General features: G+C 38.7%; 1 protein-coding gene across 1 annotated transcript; it reads left to right on the plus strand.

The window, feature by feature from the left end:
• Window positions 1-2812: 2812 nt before the first annotated feature.
• CHRD (chordin) lies at window positions 2813-26087 on the plus strand. The gene is made up of 23 exons (XM_089685506.1): window positions 2813-3423; window positions 5775-5878; window positions 7658-7784; window positions 9941-10081; window positions 10478-10595; window positions 10854-10950; window positions 11442-11583; window positions 11678-11815; window positions 13901-13977; window positions 14130-14277; window positions 15984-16090; window positions 16229-16345; window positions 17273-17429; window positions 17892-18133; window positions 19367-19480; window positions 19638-19844; window positions 22355-22448; window positions 22687-22737; window positions 22842-22939; window positions 23799-23910; window positions 24442-24596; window positions 24748-24847; window positions 25117-26087. Exons 1-23 carry the CDS (start codon window positions 3297-3299, stop codon window positions 25179-25181), a joined length of 2838 nt encoding a protein of 945 aa, XP_089541632.1. The 5' UTR covers window positions 2813-3296; the 3' UTR covers window positions 25182-26087.

Below are 26087 nucleotides of genomic sequence, written 5' to 3' on the forward strand. Positions count from 1 at the left end.
TTTTTAAAACTGATCAGCCTAAAACTAACAGTGAATGGCCAGCTTAAGGAATAGAAGGGAATTCTTTCAATAGGGACACTTATCCCCACTGGCAACTAAGATAGTATTTCCCTTTTTATGGAGAGATCTCTGTCCCATTGGGAAAATTTTCATTTACTTCCTTTCCCATAGCCAAAACAGAAAGTGAGAAGAAATCCCACAAATTAAGGAAATCCCTGGTCGTCGTCCCCCCCCCAGGTTACCAGCACCATTGTCCCCATAGGAATATTTCCCTCTATTACTGGTCTGGGGACAACACGTTTGGGGTTTTCTTTAACTCTTACTTTTAATGTTAATGGTAAACAGAACAAATAGAGAGGGTGAATCTCCCTAATGGGAGAAGAGGTAGCATTCATAACCTAACAAGTATTCTAATTCATCTCCACTATGTCCAAAACTAAAAAAAAAAAAGTTTTGACTTTAGTTAAACTTTAAGGCTGACTACAGGAAAACCCCAACAAATTGTATTGTACTTAAAACAATACAGCGTAAAACTTTACAACACAACTATTGAAGCATAAATGATCATTTCACTGTTGTTTTTTTGTACTAACGCATTCTGCCAAATTTGACTACAACATTTGTAGATAACCATTGCCAAAGTATGGCAGAAGAAGGGAAAGCAAAGTTTTCCCCCATTTACTGTATTTTGAATTTTTTAAGCACACATGTCCATGTTTTACCCTTTTTCACTTAATTTTGGCACTTCAAATGGCTTCGACAATCTGTAGAAATATGCCCCTCTGTAGTACAAAAAAAATAGCAAAAAATAAAATATGTCTTTATTATATAGAGAATTATTATATGTATGCAGATTTGTATAAATGTGGTCCATGTATATGTAATATTGCAGGCAGCCTCAGTGACAGAATTTAGGTTTATTAAGCTGCCTTTGCATTATATACTATTTCCTTGCTATTATTGATGCATATGGAGCACACAGTAAATGTTATGTCAGGATCTTGGGTTTTATTATACTGTCTATATGGATGTGTCCGCAAAGTACTTCATTTATCTTGGTATAGCTAGTAGTAGTTAGTCAAACTCAACTGGACTTGTTTAATGAAGTCTTTATAATTTTTTTTTCTCTGGTTGGGGACCTGAACAATAAGCAATACAATAGCAGCAATAGGTATCCACAGCCTGAATCTCACATCCAATGGTCAGTTGCCCTCCAATTTATAAAGGATTAAAAACTCAACTAAGATATATATATATATATATATATATACCTAAGAAATATAGAAATATAAGCAGCCGGTAGGTTATCCAGACTACCAGACCTCATGTATAATTACTGCTTCTGTGTTGATTGGCTCTATAAGGCCTATGGTTGATATTTGTAAAAAAAAAAAAAAAATTTAGCTTTTGGTTCAACAATTCAGAAATTATTCAGTGGAAAAGTCCACTGAACATAACAGAACATGAAGTGTGTGGGGTGTTACATGTGTAGCTGAAAATATGTATTATAGAACTGCAGGAGTTAATAAAGAGAGGCACTGTACTGCACTATTAGACCTATAAAGAGAAATGAGCTGGTCTCCACATGCAATGGAACTCAGAAGAGACAGTAGAAAGTGCATACTTTTCAGGAAAAGTAACTTCCAGACAAGTCTGCCACCAGCATAGTACTAATCCACTAAGCAAACACTTCCATATGTTTGCCACTGTATAAAAGTCATTTGCAGATTCTACCAAACAATTTATCACCCTCTTTAGACCTACTGCAATTTCCTCTCCATCTCTCTTTTGTTCTTGCTCTCTCTTTATTTATATGACGCAATGCAGATATTATATTCACTGGGATGAGTAAAACTAAATATCTAGTTGTGAAATTATGTTTTATAAATAAATGAACATTTATTAGGTCGGCCTTGGTATGGTATGCCTAAAAATTTAAGTTTGTAATTTTAAGTGTGATCTGTTTATTTGGATTTTCAAGATACTAAAAGCAATATAAAAAATTCCTAGAGATTCCAACAAGCATTTTACAGTTAAAGGAGCCATACATTTAAATTTACATGCAATCACAACAGTAATGATAGAAAAAAAAATAATTTTATTTATATATATTTAAAAATCGTTTTATTGCAGGTTTTATGACCATTGACCTGTAATATTTTGCAGCAGATCATGGCATAGCCTGCAAAACATCTAAATCAAGTAGTAGTTTAAAAAGAAAACAATAAATTGTATAGACAGAATATAATTTGTTTTTATGCTTTTATATTACAAGATGTATGCTTGTTACCATGCACAGAAAGTCATTTACAAAGGGGTAAATAGTTAACTTTAGTCATTGAATTATATTTAGTGCAAACGACTAATTTTGAATTTTTTAAGCTGAGTAGAACTGTAAAATGACATTGTTTAGGAAATTGCCTGCACAATAAAATACCTATAGAGAATGTGATGTGTGTATGTAAAAAAAATCAGTTAAAATAACTTTGTGCCTCTTATTAGGAGACGTCAATAAAGTAGTGTTTTCAGCTAATTTAGGAGGCTACTATAAGATGAGATATTAAACTATTATATCATTTTACTTGGGGTCATATTTTTAATTGATATTTCTCCATTCCCTAGTATAAGCTTCCCTTTAACTCTTATACTGCGTGTGCTTGTGTAGGGCTCTTTCTGGACTCATCCTCTTCCCCCACCTCTTCCTAGCTCTCAGTGTATCACTCTCTCTCTCCCCTCTCTGCTCATCCTCTCCCCTCTTTTGGGTGGGTCTAGGCTGAGTCAGGATGCTATGTCTGAGTGTGTCAGGTTGGGGGGGAGCCCAGAGTCCCTGCTGTGCCCTGCTGAGCTATTCAATATTGTTAACAGACACTTTCCTCAGGCAGAAACCCTGCTGAGCGACTCATCAACTCCCAGAGTGAGTGCAATATACTTTGGCAAGATTGGAGAGAAGGCTGGGGTGAGGAGGGGGGGCTTTGTTTGCTAACAGTGCCTATAAATCCAGCTTTTGACCAACTCAGCTATAAGAGGAAGCATCAGCTAACTGTGCCTATTTCAGATTGAACTGTGCCCTCTGATCAGGTTGACCTGCTGCAAGAGAAAAGAGTGACAGGGGAACAGGCATAGTTGCAAAGTGCCACATAGTGCTACTCAGGCACAAGTGACTCAGTGGCAGGGCAGTGGAGAAGAGGATTTACATTAGTACATTAGGCAGTGGAGAAGAGAATTAGTAGGTCTAAGGATTGGAAAAGGGAAAAGTACAGGATTTCTTCAGCCTACACCACCAACAAACTGGAAAAATGAAGGCGACATGTGCCCAATTTCTCTTACTGATGCTCTGGATTCTAGATGTTGATGCCTCACGTCGCAAAGTTCTACTTCCAATCAAACCTGAACAGGATCCATTGCCGTTAAAGTCGCAAATAGGTGAGTGACAACAACACTCAGATTCCTAAACTGGGCTGCTCATTCTTTTTCAGTTGGTAGACTGTTTAACTGTGTGAGTGTGGAAGAAAAATGGATTGCTCAGTGGTGGGGTAGAGTAGCACGAATATATCTGTGATGGGGTAGGGTACCAGAAATTTCTCAGTGGTGGGGTAGAGTAGCACAGTTCTGTCTGTGATGGGGTAGGGTACCAGAAATCTCTCAGTGGTGGGGTAGAGTAGCACAGATCTGTCTGTGATGGGGTAGGGTACCAGAAATCTCTCAGTGGTGGGGTAGAGTAGCACAGATCTGTCTGTGATGGGGTAGGGTACCAGAAATCTCTCAGTGGTGGGGTAGAGTAGCACAGATCTGTCTGTGATGGGGTAGGGTACCAGAAATCTCTCAGTGGTGGGGTAGAGTAGCACAGATCTGTCTGTGATGGGGTAGGGTACCACAAATCTCTCAGTGGTGGGGTAGAGTAGCACAGATCTGTCTGTGATGGGGTAGGGTGCCACAAATCTCTCAGTGGTGGGGTAGAGTAGCACAGATCTGTCTGTGATGGGGTTGAGTAGCACAAATCTCTCAGTGGTGCGGTACAGTAGCATGGATCTGACTATGATGAGGTAGAATAGCACAGAATTCTCAGCGGTGGGGTTCAGTAGCACTGATCTGTCTGTGATGGGGTAGAGTAGCACAAATCTCTCAGCGGTGGGGTTCAGTAGCACTGATCTGTCTGTGATGGGGTAGAGTAGCACAAATCTCTCAGTGGTGGAGTTCAGTAGCACAGATCTGTCTGTGATGGGGTAGAGTAGCACAAATCTCTCAGTGGTGGGGTACAGTAGCACATATCTGTCAGTGGTGGGTTACAGTAGCATGGATCTGTCTGTGATGGAGTACAGTAGCACAAATGAATCTGTAGTGGAGTACAGTAGCATGGAACTGATAGTGGTGTGTGTGGGGGGGGTACGGATTTGTCTGTGTTGGGGTACAGTAGCATGAATCTCTCAGTAATGGAGACAAAGGTACAAATCTACCAGTGGTGGAGTACAGTAGCACCGATTTGTCTGTGATGGGATCCAGGAGGTAATTGTGGGGTCATAGAACCTCTAGAAGCACAGGCATCAACTCATGATTCATGAACAGCACAGGAGAGTGGCATTTGCCCTGACTATAAGGGCTTTACACTAGTTCAGGGATTGTGTCAAATTTGGCCCCTCATACATTTAGTGAGCTCTGACCTGTGGAGTAAGGCTGTTTTTCACTTTGTGACTGCCTTGGAGCATAAGAAGCAGAGCTGTAGTTGCAGTGAATACGGTTTTTGAGCAGACTTAGGGAATGTTTTGTCACAGTAATGGCTCTCATAGGAAGAGAATTGCTTATTAGTTGTTATGAGAGAATGTTTATGTAACTCAGCCCCATTGCACAGAGCGCTTCAGCTGCCAGAACACGATTCAGTCATGTCTCATTCGGACATTCAGGGTTCTGCACTTTTGTGTCAGATTTTTCCTTCTTCCTTAAAAACTGTATTATTACACTGTAATATAGCAAATGTAGCATCAGGCTTGCAGAACCATAGCTATTCATCTTTTTCACATTCAGAAACGTTAGGCTCCATATTTCTATGCATTCCCATTGCCTAATCCCTGTGGTTGGCAGTTTCGGTGTTTTTTTGGCATACTCCCTATGACTTTCCAGCTGGTGTGGAACTGCAAGTGCCAAGAAACTCTTTGGTCAGGCATACCTGCTGAAGTTTGTTCCACAACAGCTGGAGAGAAGTAATAGATCTGTCATACAGTGTTTCTGCAAGTTGACTTCCCATCCTGTGATCGTTCATAGTATATATTTAGTGTTTGGGTTTTACAGTGGAAGATTGTAGATACTGGTATATGTAATAATTAGATGTTCAGCATACTCAAAAAACTTTTTTTTAATTCTTTATTTAGGGTATGCAAAATTTTCTTTTAGGAATGCCTCAGTTTTACCATGTTAGACCTTGCCCTACCTGGCCACATTGTACTGTGAGATCCTGTTTGTGGCACACAATGGTTATGCAGGGCTTAGCAGCTGTTTGTGGGATGTATATGTCACACAATTTTGTTATTTCTCTGGTTATGTGCCTGAGGACATTCCCCTTACAAAATCCATACCTCTGTATGAGCAATAAGGAAGTGCTCCAGGTTTAGTGTTCTATAATTCAGATGAGAGTGAAGATGAAGCACACATTCTTCAGGGATCAGTTCTGTGCATTAATCTATGAATTCTGTATTTTTTCCTTCACCAGATTTCTCATATAATTTCTGTTTTGAAGATGTGTTTCCCTGCATTCATCTGCCTTATACAAATCTATTTTTTAGGTTGTCACCTTGGGAATAAGGTGTACTCCCTGGGGGACACATGGCATCCAGATCTGGGAAAACCCTTTGGAATAGCCTACTGTGTGGCATGCCGTTGTGAGGCGGTAAGTGCTGGTTTTTCAGAAAATTATGAGTCATTTACTAAAGATATTAACTCCATAACTTCATAGTCAACGGTCACAAGAGAAATATGGCTGCATGTACTGACCATTGTGTCTTAAATGCTAGTTGTCTGGCATGTTTTAACATTTTGGGGGAGCTTTACTAAAACTAGTGGACAGAAAATCTGGTGCAGCTGTACATAGTAACCAATCAGCTTCTGACTTCAGCTTGTAAATTAAGCTTTGACAATAAAACCTAGAATTTGATTGGTTACTATACACAGTTGCACCATATTCAGTTTTAGTAAATCGACCCTTTTGAGTCACTGACCTGAAACGGGTTTGCAGATAATGACTTCCTTCTTTTCTCTGTATTGCCTGATCTGCATACTTGTTGCAGCTCAGTGTTTTAAAGAACTGAAACCAGGGGGCCTACATAAAAGCCAGACAACTGGCATTATCAGAAGAAAGCAATGCCTACCATTGTATTTCTCTTATGATCCATTTACTTTAAAAACAAGCTGGCATTTGCAATTTCAGAATTAGGAAAGGAAAGATAATTATGAACAGAAAAAAATCTCCTGTAATAGTATAAAGTAATAATAATAAAGTAATAGTAAAGTAAACATTATGCTAAAATATAATATTTATAAGGGACATTTAGGGGTGATCCCTCCCTTCCACTATGACATTCTAACTAAAGTCAGAATTTGGTCAGAGTCTTTAGCAACAGCTGCTCGCCTTTTTCAAGCATCACTTTCCTCTTAAATGTCATGCAGGTTTGAATGCTCTGTGGGCCTGACAAAAGTGTGAATTGGGGTAAACGAACCTACATTAATTTCAGACATCAATCATATATATATGGAAATGGAATAAAAAAAAATTGAGAACTTGAAGATGCTTGAAAATAATACAAATTCACATTATTGTATTTTACACTGTAGGAATATTAGGCTTACTGTATATTAATATATTTCTTTGTACCAAAAACACCACAACACTGTTTGCTAGGTTCCCACAATTCTTTATTACAGGATACTGTTTTTATGCCATTGATTTTTTGATTTGTACCATACTTCTTTAGCATTCTACAATGTGTTGAATGGCTTGCCCTTGTGGCCTTTAAAGAAAAAAGAAAAAAGTCAGAAAATGGGAATGCTATTCAGAAAGCAGTTGAAAACATCCTGGCTATGTTGTGATTGATTGCTAATTACAAGATGCATAATGAATTGGAAAGACTGAAGAAGTAAGCAGTAATATGTTAAGTGGAAGTCTTTGTCTTGTATATTGCAAGGCTCAGTCTGAGGGCAATTACTGACAGGCAATAGGAAGATGCTCCTGGTCATTGTAGTCTTTAATACCCCTGGTCAAAGTGAGCCTGAAAAAGTAGAAATCTGGCAGTTGACTTTTTTTTTTAAAGATGCAGGATTCAAGGCGGCCATCAGCTTCCTGGCTTGATACCTTGAGATATACAGAACTGCAGCCAATGCAGTGTGAAAAGTTTGGGATCTCATCCTGCATGCTTGTTCTAGGTCAGATACTTACTATGGAGAAAAACTGAGGCTAGGATGACATAGCCATGGAACCAACATCTTTAAAGACAAATTAACTAATAGGTCCACTTTAAACAGCAGATAACTGATGCAGGTCAGGGATGTCAATTACTCATTTTTTTTTTTTTTAAATCATCTTCCTTCACTTGTTAGCTTAATTTGTGGTTTGATTGTGCAGAAAAAAATGCCTCTGTAAAACTTCTGGCATGTCTACCTTTTTTTTTAATAGCAGCGGAGCCATTGGGGAAAAACATCTGGTAAGATCAGTTGTAAAAGCATCAAGAGTCATTGTCCTGCAATCACCTGTTCCAATCCTATCGAAATCCCTGGACAGTGCTGCCGAGTGTGCCCCAAGGGTAAGATATTTTTAAATTCTTTTAAATTATTGGTTAGCCCTTCTTCAACATGGTCTACTACCCCACATTTCCTTGCAACATTCATCAATGACTTTTTACTCTGTCTCTTGACTCAAATTTTCAGCCAGTTTTTAGCTTTACATCACAAACTACTTAGGGCCTTATACAGTTGTGTTCAAAATAATAGCAGTGTGTTGAAAAAAGTGAATAAAGCTCAAAATCCTTCTAATAGCTTTTATTTCCATACACACAAATGCATTGGGAACACTACACATTCTATTCCAAATCAAAACATGAAGAAAAATATATCAAATTTGTGTTCCTCTAAAAAATTGAAAAAAAGTGAATATTAGACTGTTCAAAAAAATAGCAGTGTTTGTACTCTTCTTTACAAACTCAAACATTCACTATATAAACTGAAAAATGTTTGAAGATTTTGCTTTCCTTTGAATCACTTAATGAATATTTAGTTGTATAAGCACTGTTTCTGAGAACTGCTGTACATCTGTGTTGCATGGAGTCAACCAACTTCTGGCACCTGTGAACAGGTATTCCAGCCCAGGATGATTGGACTACATTCCACAGTTCTTTTCTATTTCTTGGTTTTGCCTCAGAAACTGCATTTTTTTATGTCACCTCACAAGTTTTCTATTGGATTAAGATCCGGGGATTGGGCTGGCCACTCCATAACGTCAATCTTGTTGGTCTGGAACCAAGATGTTGCACATTTACTGGTGTGTTTGGGGTCGTTGTCTTGTTGGAACACCCATTTCAAGGGCATTTCCTCTTCAGCATAAGGCAGCATGACCTCTTCAGCATAAGGCAGCATGACCTCTTCAAGTATTCTGATGTATTCAAACTGATCCACGATCCCTGGTATGCGATAAATAGGCCCAACAGCATAGTATGAGAAACATCCCCATATCATGATGCTTGCGCAACCATGCTTCACTGTCTTCACAGTGTACTGTGGCTTGAATTCAGTGTTTGGGGGTCTTTTGACAAACTGTCTCTGGCCACTAGACCCAAAAAGAACAATCTTACTTTCATCAGTCCACAAAATATTGCGCCACTTTTCTTTAGGCCAGTCAATGTGCTCTTTGGGAAATTGTAACCTCTTCAGCACGTCTTTTTTTCAGCAGTGGGACTTTGCAGGGGCTTCTTGCAGATAGCTTGGCTTCACATAGGCATTTTCCAATTGTAACAATACTCGCAGGTAACTTATTGTTGGCTGAGTCCTTGCCATTTTGGCTATTCTTCTATCCATTCGAATGGCAGTTTTTCACTTTCTTCCACGTCTTTCAGGTTTTGGTTGCCATTTTAAAGCATTTGCGATCATTTTAGCTGAGCAGCCTATCATTTTCTGCACTTCTTTATATGTTTTCCCCTCTCCAATCAATTTTTTAATCAAGGTACGCTGTTCTTCTGAACAATGTCTGGAACGACCCATTTTCCTCAGAATTTCAGAGAGAAATGCACTGTAACCAGCATGTACAACATTTGCTGCCTTCCTTCCTTAAATAGAGGCAATAATTGCCACCTGTTTTTCAAAGAATGAATGACCTCACTAATAGAACTCCACACTGCTATTATTTTGAACATACCCCTTTCAATTAGTGATTCAATTACACAGAATCAGCAGCATGCATGTCATGACTGTTGGGTCTGTTGGATTTCTATTACTCTACTACACCTGCTAGTAAATGATTTGCCATGTAGAAATATAATTTCTACCAAAAATGGTGATTGATCAGGTTAGTGATGTCTGACTGCTGTTATTTTGAACACAACTGTATAATAAACTGCTGAAGCCCTTTTCACATTTTGCTATTCCTTGTAACGTGTTAAATCACGCATTACCACACAATAGGGATTTATGTACTAAAGCTTGAAAGTGCAAAATCAGGCTCACATCTGCATAGAAACAAATCAGCTTCCAGGTTTTATTGCCAAAGCTTAATTGAACAAACTGAGGTTAGAAGCCAATTGGTTTTTATGCAGAAATAAGCCTGAGTTTGCACTCTCCCGCTTTAGTAAATAAACCCACAATATGTCATTGCCATAACGCACAAGGGTGAATAGGACTTGAAACGTATGTTATGTTTAAGTTTTTGCAAATTTTCATGTTTAACTTGTTTTTTCGTTTCTCAATTCAGCTCTTCCTCCACCCATCCATACGAAGAAATCAGAATTTATTTTTGAGGAGTTTGAATATTTTCAAGAAAAAGATGATGATCTTTACAATGACCGTTCTTACGTCAGCTCTGATGATGTTGGTGTTGAAGACAGCCGTACAGGTATAAACACAAAATTTAGTGTAAATGACTAGAAACAGATTTTATTTTTCCATTAGCTTGCTACATTGAGAAAAAAACATTATGAAAGCATTTCTGAAAACATCTTTAATGCAGCTTTTGCTTATTAAGAAAGGAGGGGAAGCTTAGGGGTATGTGCCAAATCCTGACAGTGCTCAGTTAACACTTTATTTCCTTTTTTGTTCAAATCTCAGACACTGGTAATATAATTTAATATAATTTTGACAATCTGAAAAAAAATTCTGATACATTCTTCATGTAATGTTGGCCAGCAAAGTATTTTCTGTACACTTGCATCTTTTCTTGTGACTGTTTGTTTGTACATGTTCAAATGCACAGTGTGGTGTTTATGTACATGGTCTATGTTTGTTTTGACAGAATACATTGCCTTTTTGACTGCTTCCAGTCCTGTGTGGCCCCCAGTGAATAGTGGTCTTGCCAAGGCTAAATTCAATTTGCAGCGTTCTAATTTACTGTTCTCCATCACATACAAAGGGTAGGATTGCTTCTGAATTTTTGTATTGTTTGTTCTTTTTTAGGTGTTTTCTTAAAAAAAAAAAAAATTATAGATTTTATTTTTAATCAATCTTTGATTTTGCTCTTATTGGTTGAGTTTGAGCTATTGTGTACTGCTATACAGTCTACAGATTACTGTGCTGCATGTCCTAGTCCTGTTTTTTTGCATTTGTAGATGCTGTCCTCTACCTGTTCTTATATTTATATATTTCATTTGGTGTTATTTTTTTGTCATTAGGATACATGGTCTTTCTCGAGTTCGTTTCACAGACCCCGATGGCTCTGTGTTGTTTGAACATCCTGTGCACAGAGTGGGGTACCCGAATAGTGACACAGTAAGTAATGTTGCAGTGTCTATCACTTTGTGTTTTCCATCCTTGTTGCCTCATTTTACAAGTTCCTACAGCCCTCCCAAGCTCTCCTGCTCTCTAGCTCTCTTGTCCCCTCCTACCATGCTTACCTCCAGGACTTCAACAGATCTTCGATCTTCTCTCATCCAGTGGAACTCTCTACGTCAATCTGTCCAGCTATCTCCTACTCTGGCCAGCTTTAAAAAAATCATCTCTTCAGGGAAGCCTATCTTGCTTCCAACTAATAACTGGACTTTTACCTTTTCCATCAGCTCATCCCCCAGTTATTACCTTTTGTACCATTTGCCCCACCCTATTAGATTGTAAGCTCTTATAAGCAGGGCCCTCCTAACCCTCTTGTATTTTATTGTATTGTAACTTTAGTGTCTCTGTTTAGATGGTAAAGCACTGCACAAACTGTTGGCGCTATATAAATTCTGTATAATAAAAAGTTCTTTATCTTCTTTTTTTACTAGCTCTGTGGCATATGGAGGTCTGTTCCTCGCCCTTCTCTGCACCTTCTCCGTTCGGGACACATTCTTGTTTCTTTGGTGACCACAGCACTTTCCGAGCCTGAAATTTCTGGCAAGATTATCCGCCACAAAGCTTTATTTTCAGGTTGCGTGTCTGCAAAATAACTATAAATTACTGAAAACATATGTTAATAGTGAAACCTATTTTCAAAGGGAAATATTTTCATTATTTACAACAGAATCTTTTAGTGCCCTTCTAACACCGGAAAGCACAGAGGAAGCATTGGAACGAGGTCTTGCCATGCTGACACTTAGTGATGTAGATGACAATCTGCACTTTATCCTTATGCTCAGAGGATTACAAGGAGGAGAACGAGGTAAAATTTTTGGGGATATGTAGAAAGCATTGTGAACAACAGCCATCTACAACTACAGGTGAAATGCGAAAAATTAGAATATTATGCAAAAGTTCATTTATTTCAGTAATGCAACTTAAAAGGTGAAACTAATATACGAGATAGACTCATTACATGCAAAGCAAGATAGTTCAAGCCGTGATTTGTCATAATTGTGATGATTATGGTTTACAGCTCATAAAACCCCCAAATCCACAATCTCCGAAAATTAGAATATTACATGCAATCAATAAAACAAGGATTGTACATAGAACAATATTGAACCTCTGAAAAGTATAAGCATGCATATGTACTCAGTACTTGGCTTTGGCCTCTTTTGCAGAAATTACTGCCTCAATGCGGCGTGGCATGGAAGCTATCAGCCTGTGGCACTGCTGAGGTGTTATGGAAGACCAGGATGCTTCAATAGCGGCCTTCAGCTCTTCTGCATTGTTCAGTCTCATGTCTCTCATCTTTCTCTTGGCAATGCCCCGTAGATTCTCTATGGAGTTTAGGTCAGACGAGTTTGCTGGTCAATCAAGCACAGTAATCCCATGGTCATTGAACCAGGTTTTGGTGCTTTTGGCAGTGTGGGCAGGTGCCAAGTCCTGCTGGAAAATGAAGTCAGCATCCCCATAAAGCTTGTCTGCGGAAGGAAGCATTGGGTGCTCCAAAATCTCCTGGTAGACGGCTGCGTTGACCCTGGACTTAATGAAGCACAGTGGACCAACACTAGCAGATGACATGGCTCCTCAAATCAACACACACTGTGATAACTTCACACTGGACTTCAAGCATCTTGCAGTGTGTCTCTCCATTCTTCCTTCATACTCTGGGTCCTTGGTTTCCAAATGAGATGCAAAAGTTGCTCTCATCAGAAAAGAGGACTTTGGACTACTGAGCAACAGACTAGATCTGTTTTTCTTTTGCCCAGGTAAGACGCTTCTGACTTTGTTTGTTGTTCAGGAGCGGCTTGACAAGAGGAATACGACATTTGAAGCCCATGTCCAGGATCCGTCTGTGTGTGGTGTCTCTTGATGCACTGACTGCAGCCTCAGTCCACTCCTTGTGAAAGTTCCCAACACTTTTGAATGGCCTTTTCCTGACAATCCTCTCCAGGCTGCGGTCATCCCAGCTGCTTGTGCACCTTTTTCTTCCACACTTTTCCCTTCCACGTAACTTTCTATTAGTGTGGTTTGATACAGCACTTTGGAAACATCCAATTTCTTTTGCAATTACCTTTTGAGGCTTTCCCTCCTTATGGAGGGTGTAAGTGATGGTTTTCTGCACAACTGTCAGGTCAGCAGTCTTTCCCATGATTGTGATTCCTACTGAACCAGACTGAGAGACCATTTAAAGGCTCAGGAACCCTTTGCAGATGTTATGGCTTAATTAGCTGATTAGAGTGGGACACTTTGAGCCTAGAATATTGCACCTTTTCACAATATTCTAATTTTCTGAGATTGTGGATTTGGGGTTTTCATGAGCTGTAAGCCATAATCATCACAATTATGACAGATCACAGCTTGAACTATCTTGCTTTGCATGTAAGGAGTCTATCTCATATATTAGTTTCACCTATTAAGTTGCATTACTGAAATAAATTAACTTTTGCACGATATTCTAATTTTTCGAGTTTCACCTGTATAATCTTTCCACAGCACTATGGAATTTACTCAGTTGTTCAGACAATACCCTACAGGTGCAATGAAAGTTTGTTAGAATGTTATTATTCAAGTGCTACAGGTCTGACATAGAACATTCTTCATTCAAGAGTTAAAACTGTCTGTTATTGAGCTGTATCAGGATCTGCTTGTGCTGTGAAAATCTGGATGTGACAGGGGAACAAACTGATCACTTACAACCAATGTTAGAACTACATTTTATGAAAAACAGTGAAGGAAAATAGTAGGAAACCTGCCAAATGTACGTCTTTTAGTATAGCAATTGTATAGTTAAGCAGACCAGCAAAAAAGAAAATGTATTTTTTCAATGATGAGGATGAAAAACAAAGTAAAAAGTAAAGGAGTTGCTTTATAATATACTGGTGTTTGTTTCTCACGACAGAAAGGATTCCAATAACTGTGCAAATTGTACATCACAATCATGTTATAAGGGAGCTCTACGCCAATATTACCACACAGGTAGGAGACATATAACTATACTATATGTTTAATTTATGTAAAGTCCTATAACCCAACATAGTAGCTTATTTTTTAATAAATGTTCTATAACCTTCTATCCTAAATGTAATGATTGTTTTTATTTATTTACCCACTTTTGATGCCCCTTTCAGGAGCCAGATTTTTCAGAGGTTTTGCCAGACCTCTCCAGCCGAGAGATGCAATGGCTTGGCCAGGGACAGTTGAAGATTGCAGTGCAGACCGAGGGAAGGCATGGACAGCGCATCTCAGGCATTATTACAGTCAGGAAGTCATGTGACAGTAAGTAAAACATTTTAGACAAAAACAGGCCAGTGTGCCAAGTTGTACAGGTAATTGGTGTTGACTGATACAGTCAAACTGAATTCTAGTTAAAACTTTTTTTTGTTGCTTTGGATTGTATAGGGAAGTGTTATCCTCAGGTTTTAATTGTCATTGAGGTCCTTACTGGGGAGGTTTTCTCTCAACGCCTGCATATTGGTGAGACATGAAGTGGGGGAATGTCTTGCCAGTGGGGAAACAGACAGCAATAAAACACCTTTATTAGATTATAAAAAGGTTAGAACCTCTGTTAGTTTTATATTGCAGTCTCTGTCTCTATTGGAAAGATTTCCCCAATAGAGACATATACCCAGAAAGGTATAACCAATGCAGGAAGTGAAGGAAACTTTCTCCATTGAGGAACTCAAGAAGCAGTAAAAATGTGATCTACTTCTAAATCAACCTGAAAAAGGCTTGGTTAGATTTCCAATATAAAGCAACTCTTTATGTTCATCTTTTCAAAAATATGCTGCCAGATCTTCCGCTGGTTATACCATGGATAGCTTGCCTGTGCACTAAAATGGTTGCAAGCCAATTCCCATGTCCATCAAGCAAGAGTATCTTACATAAAGGTACTACTATCTTTCTCTGAGCAAGACATCCTGAAAGTTGGGCCAGGCTCTCAGTCATGTTGATTACATGGAACCCATGAAAGTGCAGTTATTTTGAATAATCTGTTATCCATGTCAGCAGCTCTAGCTGCATACATACTTCTCTAGAAGAGTGCATAGACAGGCTCTGTGGAGTTGGCCATTGCTCGGAGAGGGTTAGCTGGAACTAACAGTACATGTGCCTGTGATTTTGAGGTGATGCAGCTGGAGGGGCAGAGGGAAAACAGTTTGTTAGCAAGGGGACAGTTTACAAAACACAAGAAGAGGCTTTATTATTGACTTTAAGCAAATTGCATGTTATTAGTGAGATTATCACATGGGAGGAATATAGGCTACAGTGGAACTATCATATCTTGCACTATACTGTAAATATATATAGATACAATCAATTCATTTATTATTGGGAATGGAAGGATCACTTTGAACATATACGGAGCCATGTTCTGACCTGGTGAGTACTATAGTTTTGTACAGGAGAGAGGATCATAGTTGCAGTGTAAGGTGGTATACTATAGATATAAATAAATCACAAATCTTTAACAAATCATGTATGTCACTTCCTTACAATAATGGAGCACATAGTAGTGTGCCTTGGTCAGGTACCAAGAATTATAATTATGGCTGAAACTAAATATCTATTCCTCATTAGCATTGTAGCTATGGCCAACCAAAATCGCTCCTAACTTTATTATCTTATACATAAAAAAAGCCTATGCTGAGAAAGCTGGGGGAATTTTGTAACTATTGGTGCGAAGAAGCCAAGTGAGAACATGTAGCCATTTGCTGATAGTCTTGTTTTGCCTTTTCCTGCATTGAAGAACAGTAGGAAGAGACTAAGATAATCATATGTTGCCTACTCCTCATTATAAGGTGCCATAGCATGAAGTATCCATCTTTTTTTCATGAGGGAATGTGAAAGTATATGAATGTGTTGTGAGTGTGAAATTATTGTGAGAGAAATAAAATGTAAAAAAAGATCAACAACTGATATCTGTAATACACACAAACATCCTGATCTACAGTTATGAAATGTTTGCATCTCTTCTATTGTCACAGCTCTGCAGAGTGTTTTATCTGGAGGAGATGCCTTGAACCCAACAAAAAGTGGATCAGTAGGTTCTGCAACCTTCACACTTAACGAAAATGGGACAGTGGAGTATCAGGTACAGTATAAATGTGATCATGTTGGTTTCACATTATGCAGACTGTGAAGTAGAGGAAAACATTTTTGAGTAACAATGTTCTTATACAATGTTTGACCTTAGCTGGTGGTCACTCCAATTTATGACTTATTCTTACAGCTTCAGGTTGCTGCCATTATGAGTGAAGTGACAGCAGTGACACTGGAGACCAAACCTCGAAGAAAGATTAAAAGAAATATTTTGTATGACCTAACTAAGGATTACAATGATGGGAAGGTACGAAACATGGTGGTAAATAATACAGGCTAGCTATTTTTTAAAGTACTAATGGAAATAAGTGGATAGTTCAGCATTTTTATGCAGACAGGGAGGGTGAAGTACTTTTGAGGAGCACTGAGCAATACAGCAACAATTGAGCATGCCTACAGCAAGAATAGGTGCAGCAGTTATATTCATAAATGCAGGCAATACAACAAGGAAAACCTAGGAAAACATATGCCTTCTGGGCCATGTAAAATACTACAGTATAAGGGACTTAAAAGCATTTTCTATATAAGATAAGCATTCTATATATTTGTGGCATGCCTTCTAAATGTATTGTGAAGGACACCGATTGTCCCAGGGGATAAAACCCAGTAAAACTATAAATGTCCTAATGTATTAATTTTAGAAAGGATGTGTTAGGAAGGAAGGTAAACATTATACTTGGGGGCATACTTTAGGAAGTGGTACACACAGTAAATCAGGGAATTGCAATAGTTTTAGGCACAGCTGGTGGCAATATCTGAGTGATTTCGAACTAGTGAGTCAGGATACATGTCTGCAAAAGGATACCAGATTAGCTGTGTCTCAGGAATTTATTGGTAATGGGAAGCTTCGTTTGCCGTAAGACTTTTTAATATCTGTAACTAGATTTTGAAAAGAAGCCAATCAGAAGATTGATTTTTTACATTATAGAATCTATATGTAAAGGCACAATTTGTATCAAAATATCCATAAGGTTGGGAACTAATAATAGCAGAGCTTATTGTTATGCTTTAACCCGTAACAACTATCAGTTTTGAGTAGTAACGCCACTGAAAGTTGATAGTCAAATGCACTGGACACATTCTTTTTTTCAATGTATTGAATGTGAAGTTCATAGAAGAGTAGCACATCTACAAATTATACTAAATCCATCATTTGTTTACTTCTTGTGATCAGGCTTGTGGGTTGTGGACAGGAGCAAATGCCCGGGATCTGCACATGTTACTTCAGAGTGAACTTTTCCTTAATGTAGCCACCAAAGATTTCCAGGAAGGAGAACTGAGAGGACAAATCACACCTTTACTATATAGTGGGATGTGGGCCAGACATGAGAGTAAGTGTGGTGACTGTATGTGTATATATATTTCTTTCATACATCTTTTTAACTGCATATCTGTATATCTATGCCATCTATTCATGTAAATTCAGTAAGACAATAAAATCTGTGGAAGGTGGCTTTGAGGTTGTGTGATCTACCAGAAATTCTGTACATTAGGGACAATCTTGTGGGATGCAAACCATCTAAATGTGTCTATTTATCCTGCTCTTAAAAAGCATTCTGCTTAGTATTTCCCTCTTTCTTCCCTCTGTGTCAATCTTGCAGTTTTCATGCTTTTCCCACCCTCCTGGCTCACAAAAGTTTCATATTCCCTGCTCCTCACAAAGGGAGGTGGCTCATGACTGGGAATCAGTCTTGTGTAACTCTTTGCTGGCTGATTCTCCTAATGAGAATCATACTTTCTGTCCTTTTTGGAACTATTTGCTGAACACTCTCCACATCTGTTTATATTTTTAGATCTTCCAATCCCCCTGGCTGGTCAGTATGTGTCACCACCCCTGAAGACAGGATCAGCTGGTCATGCCTGGGTGTCTCTGGATGAACACTGCCACCTGCACTATCAGATTGTGGTGACTGGTCTGGGGCGTGCAGAGGATGCAGCACTGAATGCACATCTGCATGGCTTTGCTGAACTAGGTGAAGTCAGTGACAGCTCAAATGGTCACAAGAGGCTGCTGAAAGGCTTCTATGGATCAGAGGTGAGTTTAGAGACTAGTGACACAGGGCCCTCTTACACATATGCATTAAGGTAGTTATTGTCACACATTAATGTTGGTTGGGTTGCCTTAAAGGATAAGTTTACCTTTGGGAACATGTTACATGTTCCACCCATTTTTAAGGTGGAACATGTAATATGTTGCCGATCATGCAGTCTTTGCCAGTTGCCCCACCCCTACGACAGCGGTATGGGGAGAAGTTCCCTGTACTACCTGTCACTCTTCAAAAACAGTGTGGCAGTGCAGGGCTCTGCCCACACGGCCGCGTCATTCATTCTCAGCCCTCTGCTAATCGCTGGTGCAATGCTTTAGAGGCTCCTAATACAAAAAATATTAAATGCACATTTTGTACCAGCAAAAAAATATGCATTTATTTTTGTTTTGTGCATAAGTTAACTTATCCATTAAGGTAGCCCTTAGGGTGCCACCATAAGGTACTTAAAAAAAAACACATGACCCTTTCTTCCCAATACATCAGAACACACTTTTGTGTAATGCTGCGCCTTGTAGCACACTATAATGCAGGTGCATTGCCTTAGTGCATTGGGGTGCCTTTCAAATTGAATGACACAGCTATATATGTTACCTGCATTACTGTATATTACGAACGTAACAGTGTGAGACACGTCATCTGCATACATTAAACATGTCATGCAATTGCTCTACAGTGTTACATTAAAAACTTATTACCTACCTAAAAAAAGTATTTTGGCTATATTAATTTTGTTTTACAGTATATTAAATCTCAACTTCATGAGCCTTTCTTTTTCTTTCATTTTAGATAGGCGCGTGGAAGCTTTTTATTGCTGTTTGTGTCCCTGTTTGGAAGATTTGCTAGAACAGAAAGAAAATCTCACCACTTCCAGTCTATTTCCCACAAGGGATGCAAGCAGAAATAAAAGACATGTTCTAGCAGAATGGGGAAGGGTTAAAAACCCTTATCAGGACTTTAATACTGTCTGTGTCCCCATGAGGGAGATTCCTCCTCACATCCTTGTGACAGATGCTGAAGAACCTCAGAAATCCTCTCTGTGGGAACAAAGACAGCATTTAAAATCTAATGCATAAATCTCCTCAACAGGGATAGCATTAAACATCTGACAGAGGTTATATACCCTTTCCTTTTCTATCCAGTTTGGGCTGGAATATATTCTATTAACTTTAATCGTAATATTGAGCATGAATGACAGACTATTTTTCTCTAATGTTAAACAGGCTCAGGGTAGTGTAAAGGACCTTGATCTTGAACTGTTCAGCCACCTCAACCAGGGCAATGCATTCATCCAAGTCAGCACAAAGCTTAATCCGCGTGGAGAGATTCGGGGTCGAGTAAGTACGATGGACTTATAATGCATGGTTTGTTTTAAAATACTCCATTACAGATTTCTCGATGTTAGATCTAGATTGTGAGCTCATACAGTGATATTATAACTAAATTCGATGAACACTAACCGTATATACTTCTTCCTGATTCCAATTCTAACAGGTACATATTCCAAACAGCTGTGAATCGGGAAGTACACCACTGTCTCCAGAGGACTTTGAGCGTGAATCAGTTGAGAAGAGCAGCCAGCGTCACTCAGAAGATCTTGGAAAGGACTCCAGGTCTTGTCATTTTGAAGGAAAGCTAAGGGCTCATGGATCTAGATGGACCCCTGACTATGACAAGAAGTGCACAGTATGCAGTTGTCAGGTAAGGAGATTTTCCAACCTATAGGAAATCACATAGTGAAGTGTGCAGGTAAAGAGCCCACAGGGTATCAGTTATTATCGGTTAACAACAACGCTAAACCCTAGTGTCACACTATAGGGTTGAATTACTAAAGGCAAATAGACTGTGAACTTTACAAGTGCAGTTGTCCTCAATTCCCCAGATTTTAGTGAATGTGATAAAGCTTAACTTTGTAAAGAATACCCAATCAGATGCAAGAAAAATAAAGAAAACTGAATTTCTGCTCGCACATGATTGGATGATGGAAATCAGCAGAATTTCCCCTAATTTACTAAGCTCTGGGTAAAATAAGTGCAACTGCACGTGCAAAGTGAACAGTCTATTTGCCTTTAATAAATCCACCCCAATGTGTTGTAGAATAGAAGGATTTCAAGGCTAACGTGTGAAATTCGTCTGTACAAGAGGGTTATATGATTTTGCAATCAGTTACAGAAAAAAAAGCATGCCATCCATTTAAATTTGTTTTGCAATCAGCAACTTCTAGAAATACTTGCAACAAGCAGCATGCAGTTTAATTTGTGTATGTGATGTTATTTATCTATGTCAAAGTATTAGTAGCAAGTCATGTCATCTGTAACAGCTTAGCTTTTGTGTACTGAGCTATAATAGCTCTGACACTTAAGTTAGCCAAAGCATCTGACATACATTAAACATAAGCAATTACTGCTTCCATGTGACTGTCTACAGGGCCATGACATCTAACATACATATAGTCGAAGCCGAAGTTCAGTTTGCAGAAAGGAAAGAAATATGCAAACAGAAGAATCTTGGTCCAAAGCAAATATTTAATTTGCTCTGTTTATTTGTTCATTATTCTGCTACATGAAACTGCTATGCTACTATAGTATGCTGATACGACTATGTATTATAGATAACTGCTACATTAGGATGATGGCATTTAAAGGTCTATAACACTGTTTTCCAACATATTACAGTCTGCAGGTGATGTGTTGACTGATGCCATCCACAAGTGTTTTGTTGTGGTGTGTCCCAACTTATAACAGGCTAAGAACCACTGTGTTTTATATATTCTTTATGTATAGTTTTCAAAGATTTTATACATACAAAATCCCCAAAAGACAAGACAAGGAGCAGAAAACACTGTGATATGCATTCAAAAAGAAGACCTTTTTAGTCACCTATTTTATTTCTAGGAGTGTACCTAGGTTACACCTTTTTACGTTTGGGTGGTATTCACTATTATCCACAATTTGGATGTTTTCATGTTCATTCTATTCAATAATTTTTGGTTCATGTATCTTTATTTACAAGTTTGTACACTGTGTGGGGTATTAACTTCACAGGAGTTTATTTATCACCTAGAGATAGTGCAGCACCAATTAGTCTTCAACTTGTCATTTTCCATCAGGTATATGGTAAGGTGCTAGCAGCTTTTTAGTATAAACTAATAGGGGACCTAGAGCATGGGAGGACCATACAGATATAAATATGTATTCAAAAAGAACCATTGTTTTTTGTGTCTGTGTATGATCTCATTGAAAACGATGGAAAATATCAGAAATTACAGCTTGAGGCTGATTTACTAATGGAGATTAGAATCATCATCCAATAAATTAAGTGTGCTTTCACTTTAATTATCCAGTCGTATGAAAGGCAAATTCCTGCTTTTTTTATCTGCATATGATTGGGTATTCACAGTAAACACAGCTACAGTTTTATTGAAGATTCTCAAACCTTTTAGTAAATCAACTCGTTTGCATTCAAACATCCGCTAACAAATGAGAATTTAGTTAAGTAGTAATAAACCATCAGGGGTTTTTGCTCAGCACATGAAGCACAATAAACTAAACATTTTCCAGTAAACTAATTGTTACCCAAGGACTTGCTTGTTTACAGTTGGTTACAATGCTGCTGGTTCCTGCTCTCTCAGTGTGGCTTCCCTGAGCTTCCAGTCTTCACAAGAAAGAGTAGACAGTGCAGTCTGGAGCCAGTCTGTTAGCTTGGAGAATGGAAGTGAGTGGAAACAGGGGAGTGCCTTGCCCTCCTCCGCTATGGAGTTGTGTTTTTCCATTCATGCACACACTGTATAGAGCAAAAGATGGCTCTATAGTAAGCTGCAAGAGAAAGGAGCCACCCTGAAACAGGACACCAGCTTAAACTGGAATATAGGCAAATATTAAAAGATAAAGAAGCTGCATACTTGTATGCTCATACAAGTGATAAAATCGGCAGCTGCAAATGCTTTAAAAGGGGGGGGGGGTTTATTATTGTTTTAAGTTTTCATTGTTGCAGTATCCTCCATTTAGGTATTCCTAATTGCTGTGTATTCCTTATTTCAGATCAGCTGTATAATTATGCATTGTATATCTATGCATACAGTAAATAACACAAAGTGGTCTAGGAATAAAAGGCAAGAGATGTTGATTGAGTGTGTTTTAAATCACTGTGAGGTTCTTTATTGTGTTCCATTATTTATTCTGTTGAGTTTCTGTTTTCAATGTCTCTTTTAGAAACGCACTGTGATCTGTGATCCTATTGTGTGCCAGCCTCTGAACTGTACTCAGCCTGTCCAGTTACCTGACCACTGCTGTCCAGTGTGTGAGGGTAAGTTGTTCAAAAGGCATTTTTGAGTCAATGAGATGGATTTTTGGGGTTATTGGAAAAACACAGATAATTCAGACTCAGGGCTGTAATCCAGATACAGAGTTTTTAAAAAATACCTGGATTGTTGTAATACTGTAGCAAACTAGTTGGGAACAAAATATATTTTACCTATCACAATTCATATAAAGTTATTTCTCATTTTTTCCCCCTTTATACCAATATTTGGCTTTGTTTTCAGAAAAGAAAGAAAACCTGGATGTGAAAAAGCCTGTAAGACCTCAGGCTGATGGTAAGAAAAATTTGGAAAGCTTTCCATTTTTCAATGTTTTTACCATCCTCATCGAGGATACTTAGTTAATTTTGTATGTAAATAATTCTACTACTCTTTTGCAGGGTGTTATTTTAATGGGTTTTGGAGGGCAGCTGGTACACATTGGCATCCAGTGGTTGAACCTTTTGGTCTAGTCCTTTGTGCAACTTGCACCTGCAAGGTAAGATTTCCTCGATTCTTTACCCTGTCTAAAGCAGGCCATAGACGGGTCGAACATCGGACGATTTAAAAAACAAACAAAACGAAAAATCGGTCATTCGATCGGCCGACGTTACCACCGTTAAAAAAAATCAGCCAATTTTCGACCTGTCTATGGCCGGCATTAACCCCAAAACTTCTGTCCCTTGCAGAGACAGGGGAGCACACCATACAATGTGACAGCAATACAAATACATTATTTGGATTACAATGTTTTTATTTGGATACAGATGTTTTTATTTGGATACAAATGGATACATTTGTTGCATCTGCAAGACTTTTTCATATAAAATATAATAGCGGACTGGACTTCCAGTTCTTATGAAGGATTCAGGTGTTTTCCATGCCTATGATCGATTCACTTTAGCAGAATAAAATTTCTTCTTCTTCTTCTTTTTCTTCTCTTCTGCTTCTTCTTCTCCTCCTCCTTCTTCTTCTTTGTTTTCTTCTTCTTCTTTTTCTACTTTTTCTTCCTCTTCTTTTTCTTCTTCTTCTTTTTTTTTCTTCTTCTTCTTGCAGGTCACGGCTCATGCGCAGATTTTTTGTTGGTAAAACGATCTGCCAATTTGCCCATCATTGCTGGGAAAATCGGCCGATCGCCAAAATCGGCCGCAAATTTTCCAACATGACCGATAAAAAAAATGTGCAAAAACCCAAAAAAAGGCCGACCAATTAACCCACTAACGGTACGAAAATCGGACGATTTTTTTCAGCCAAAAAATCGTCTGCTTTTCGACCTGTCTATGGCCAGCATATGTCCTTTATGCATGTATTTACTTGTAAATTGATATAATCCACTCACCCATCCCTTTCATTATTAGAATTCCTCACCTGACCTCCCAGACCTGCATTGCGTGAGAAAGAACTGCCCACGACTTACTTGTGCTAATCCCATCCGTGCCAACCCAATGGACTGCTGCAAGAAGTGTCCAGGTGAGAGAAAGTGGCACATAGCAGAGACAAACCTTAAAGCCATTTTTAAGTAAGATTTATAAAAGGACAATAGGTTAGAGTTTTCGCATTACATGAACATGTAAAATATATTGAGGTAGTCCTTGACTTCTAGCACTGGGACTAGTAATGGTATACTCATATGGTTGCGAAGTCCAATGTCAGCCAAAGGTTTGGATGCAGTGGAGAAGGATTTTTATTGTTGTCTGCGTCTCCGCTAGAGAGATTGACCCTCATTTTCTGTCCTAGTGATCACTCAGGAATGGAGCAGAACCCCCCCAAACATGGACACAGGCAGCAATAAACTTCTGAGAGGTTCTCCACATTTTCTGCTACCGTTACCTCATAGGAGGTGAAGGTAAATCTCCCCTGTGGGAACACAGTCAGTAGTTAATACCTTATAGAGGCTTTAACACTTCCAAGCTATCAGAAACATTCTAGGAGATGCAGTTGAAATATAATATATTCTCACCTTCTTTACCTATAAGACTAATATACCTTTCTCCCTTACAGAAGAAGAGCAAAACCCCTTGGGGCTGGCAGACAGAATGCAGTCTGATGAACCACGGCATTGCAAAGTGATGGGTCATTTGTATTCTAACAATGAGCGGTGGCACCCGAAACTTCCAATGCATGGAGTGGTGAAGTGTTTGACCTGTGTTTGTGTGGTAAGTAGAAATAGTAGAAAATGTGTGAGTTCAGGCAAAACAATGAGCAAAAATGATAAAGTATCATTCCGCTAAAATGTCAGAATATAGCAAACTGCCTTACAGTTATTGTGTCCACAATGACATAATACAACCACTTATATCTTGACAGGATGGTGTTCCTCAATGTAACAAACAGAAATGGAAATGCAGTGACCCCGAATGCAAGGCTAGAGGAAAATCAGATGGAATTTGCTGTAATGAGTGCCATGGTAGGTATCTTCCAAATGTATGCAGTATGCAGCACACCACCTTATGTTAAAATGTTATCTTTCTCATGCATCCAGCTCTTTTAATAGAACAATCTACTGAGCTGGCCAAAACTAGTCCATCCACATTTTCACACCTCTTTCTGTGAATAAGCCTTTCCATATGTGGAGGTTAAATCTCTTTTCCTGCAGACGTAAAGAGTGCACCTTGTCCTTTCCAATGACCTTAAAGTGAATAATACTACACCAATCTTCTCCTGCTTCACTTGCAGATCACAGCCAGGAAGAAGATGAGAAGTACAACTCTGAGGAGCCTGTGGGTACATGGAGCTATTAGAGATGAGAGAAAGGGAATTTGAAATATTTTGATATTCCCAGGGACACAGTTTCAAGTCACTGCAGGACTCTCTGACGACATATCCCCTATTTGGATACTTTATTTGAACGTTATGACTCTGTGATATCCTACCCCTCTCCAAAAATCACCTCAAGACAGATTTGACCTAGTATTTGCCTTTGCTGGCAAGAATTCTAGAATTGCTATAGAACTATGCTATGGTATATTTCACTAGGAATCGTCTGAAGACAACTGCAGGACTCAGTGATGCAGTAATTGCCATATAACAAATTTGCAGGACTACAGTGTTATGGCCTCCCTAACAAGGCAACTGCAAGATTGCTGTCATACTGATCCTTGGTGATCCCTTTATTGTTCTTTATAAGGGTAACTGTGGGGCTGATTACATAACACAAAATATTGTCTTGCATCACTATGAGGACAAGGGATGTACAAAGTGTAAGATATGACAGTGTGGTGCAGACTTTAACAAATGATCAGCTCATCTGTTTGGCAGAAGAATTTCCAGTTTTAGCCACCCCCAGGAGAAACGAGTACCTTTCTGGGAGAACATTAATCACAGCATACAACTATAATGTACTCTGCTGGATCCTGTGACATGGGACGGTTTGCAGCACTGAATGAAAAGTGATTGCTAACAGACAAGGATTACATTGTAGATTTGGGAACAACTGGGTATGTGTATGTACATACATACATGCCTACTGCTGATATATATCATGAATGTATTACCATACACAAGGGTTATCAGAATTTGCACAAACGCCTGTGAGGATTTTGTTTTGTATTATTTATAGAGTTTTCAGTGGATGCAGCAACTGTGTGAATTAATTATTGTGATTGTATTTATTAAACTCAAATTAAACTTCAGAAAGTTTCCAACTA

The sequence above is a fragment of the Staurois parvus genome, unplaced genomic scaffold, assembly GCF_062004578.1.
Source record: "Staurois parvus isolate SC_StPar_1 unplaced genomic scaffold, SC_StPar_1.0 ptg000376l, whole genome shotgun sequence".
Classification (NCBI taxonomy): domain Eukaryota; kingdom Metazoa; phylum Chordata; class Amphibia; order Anura; family Ranidae; genus Staurois; species Staurois parvus.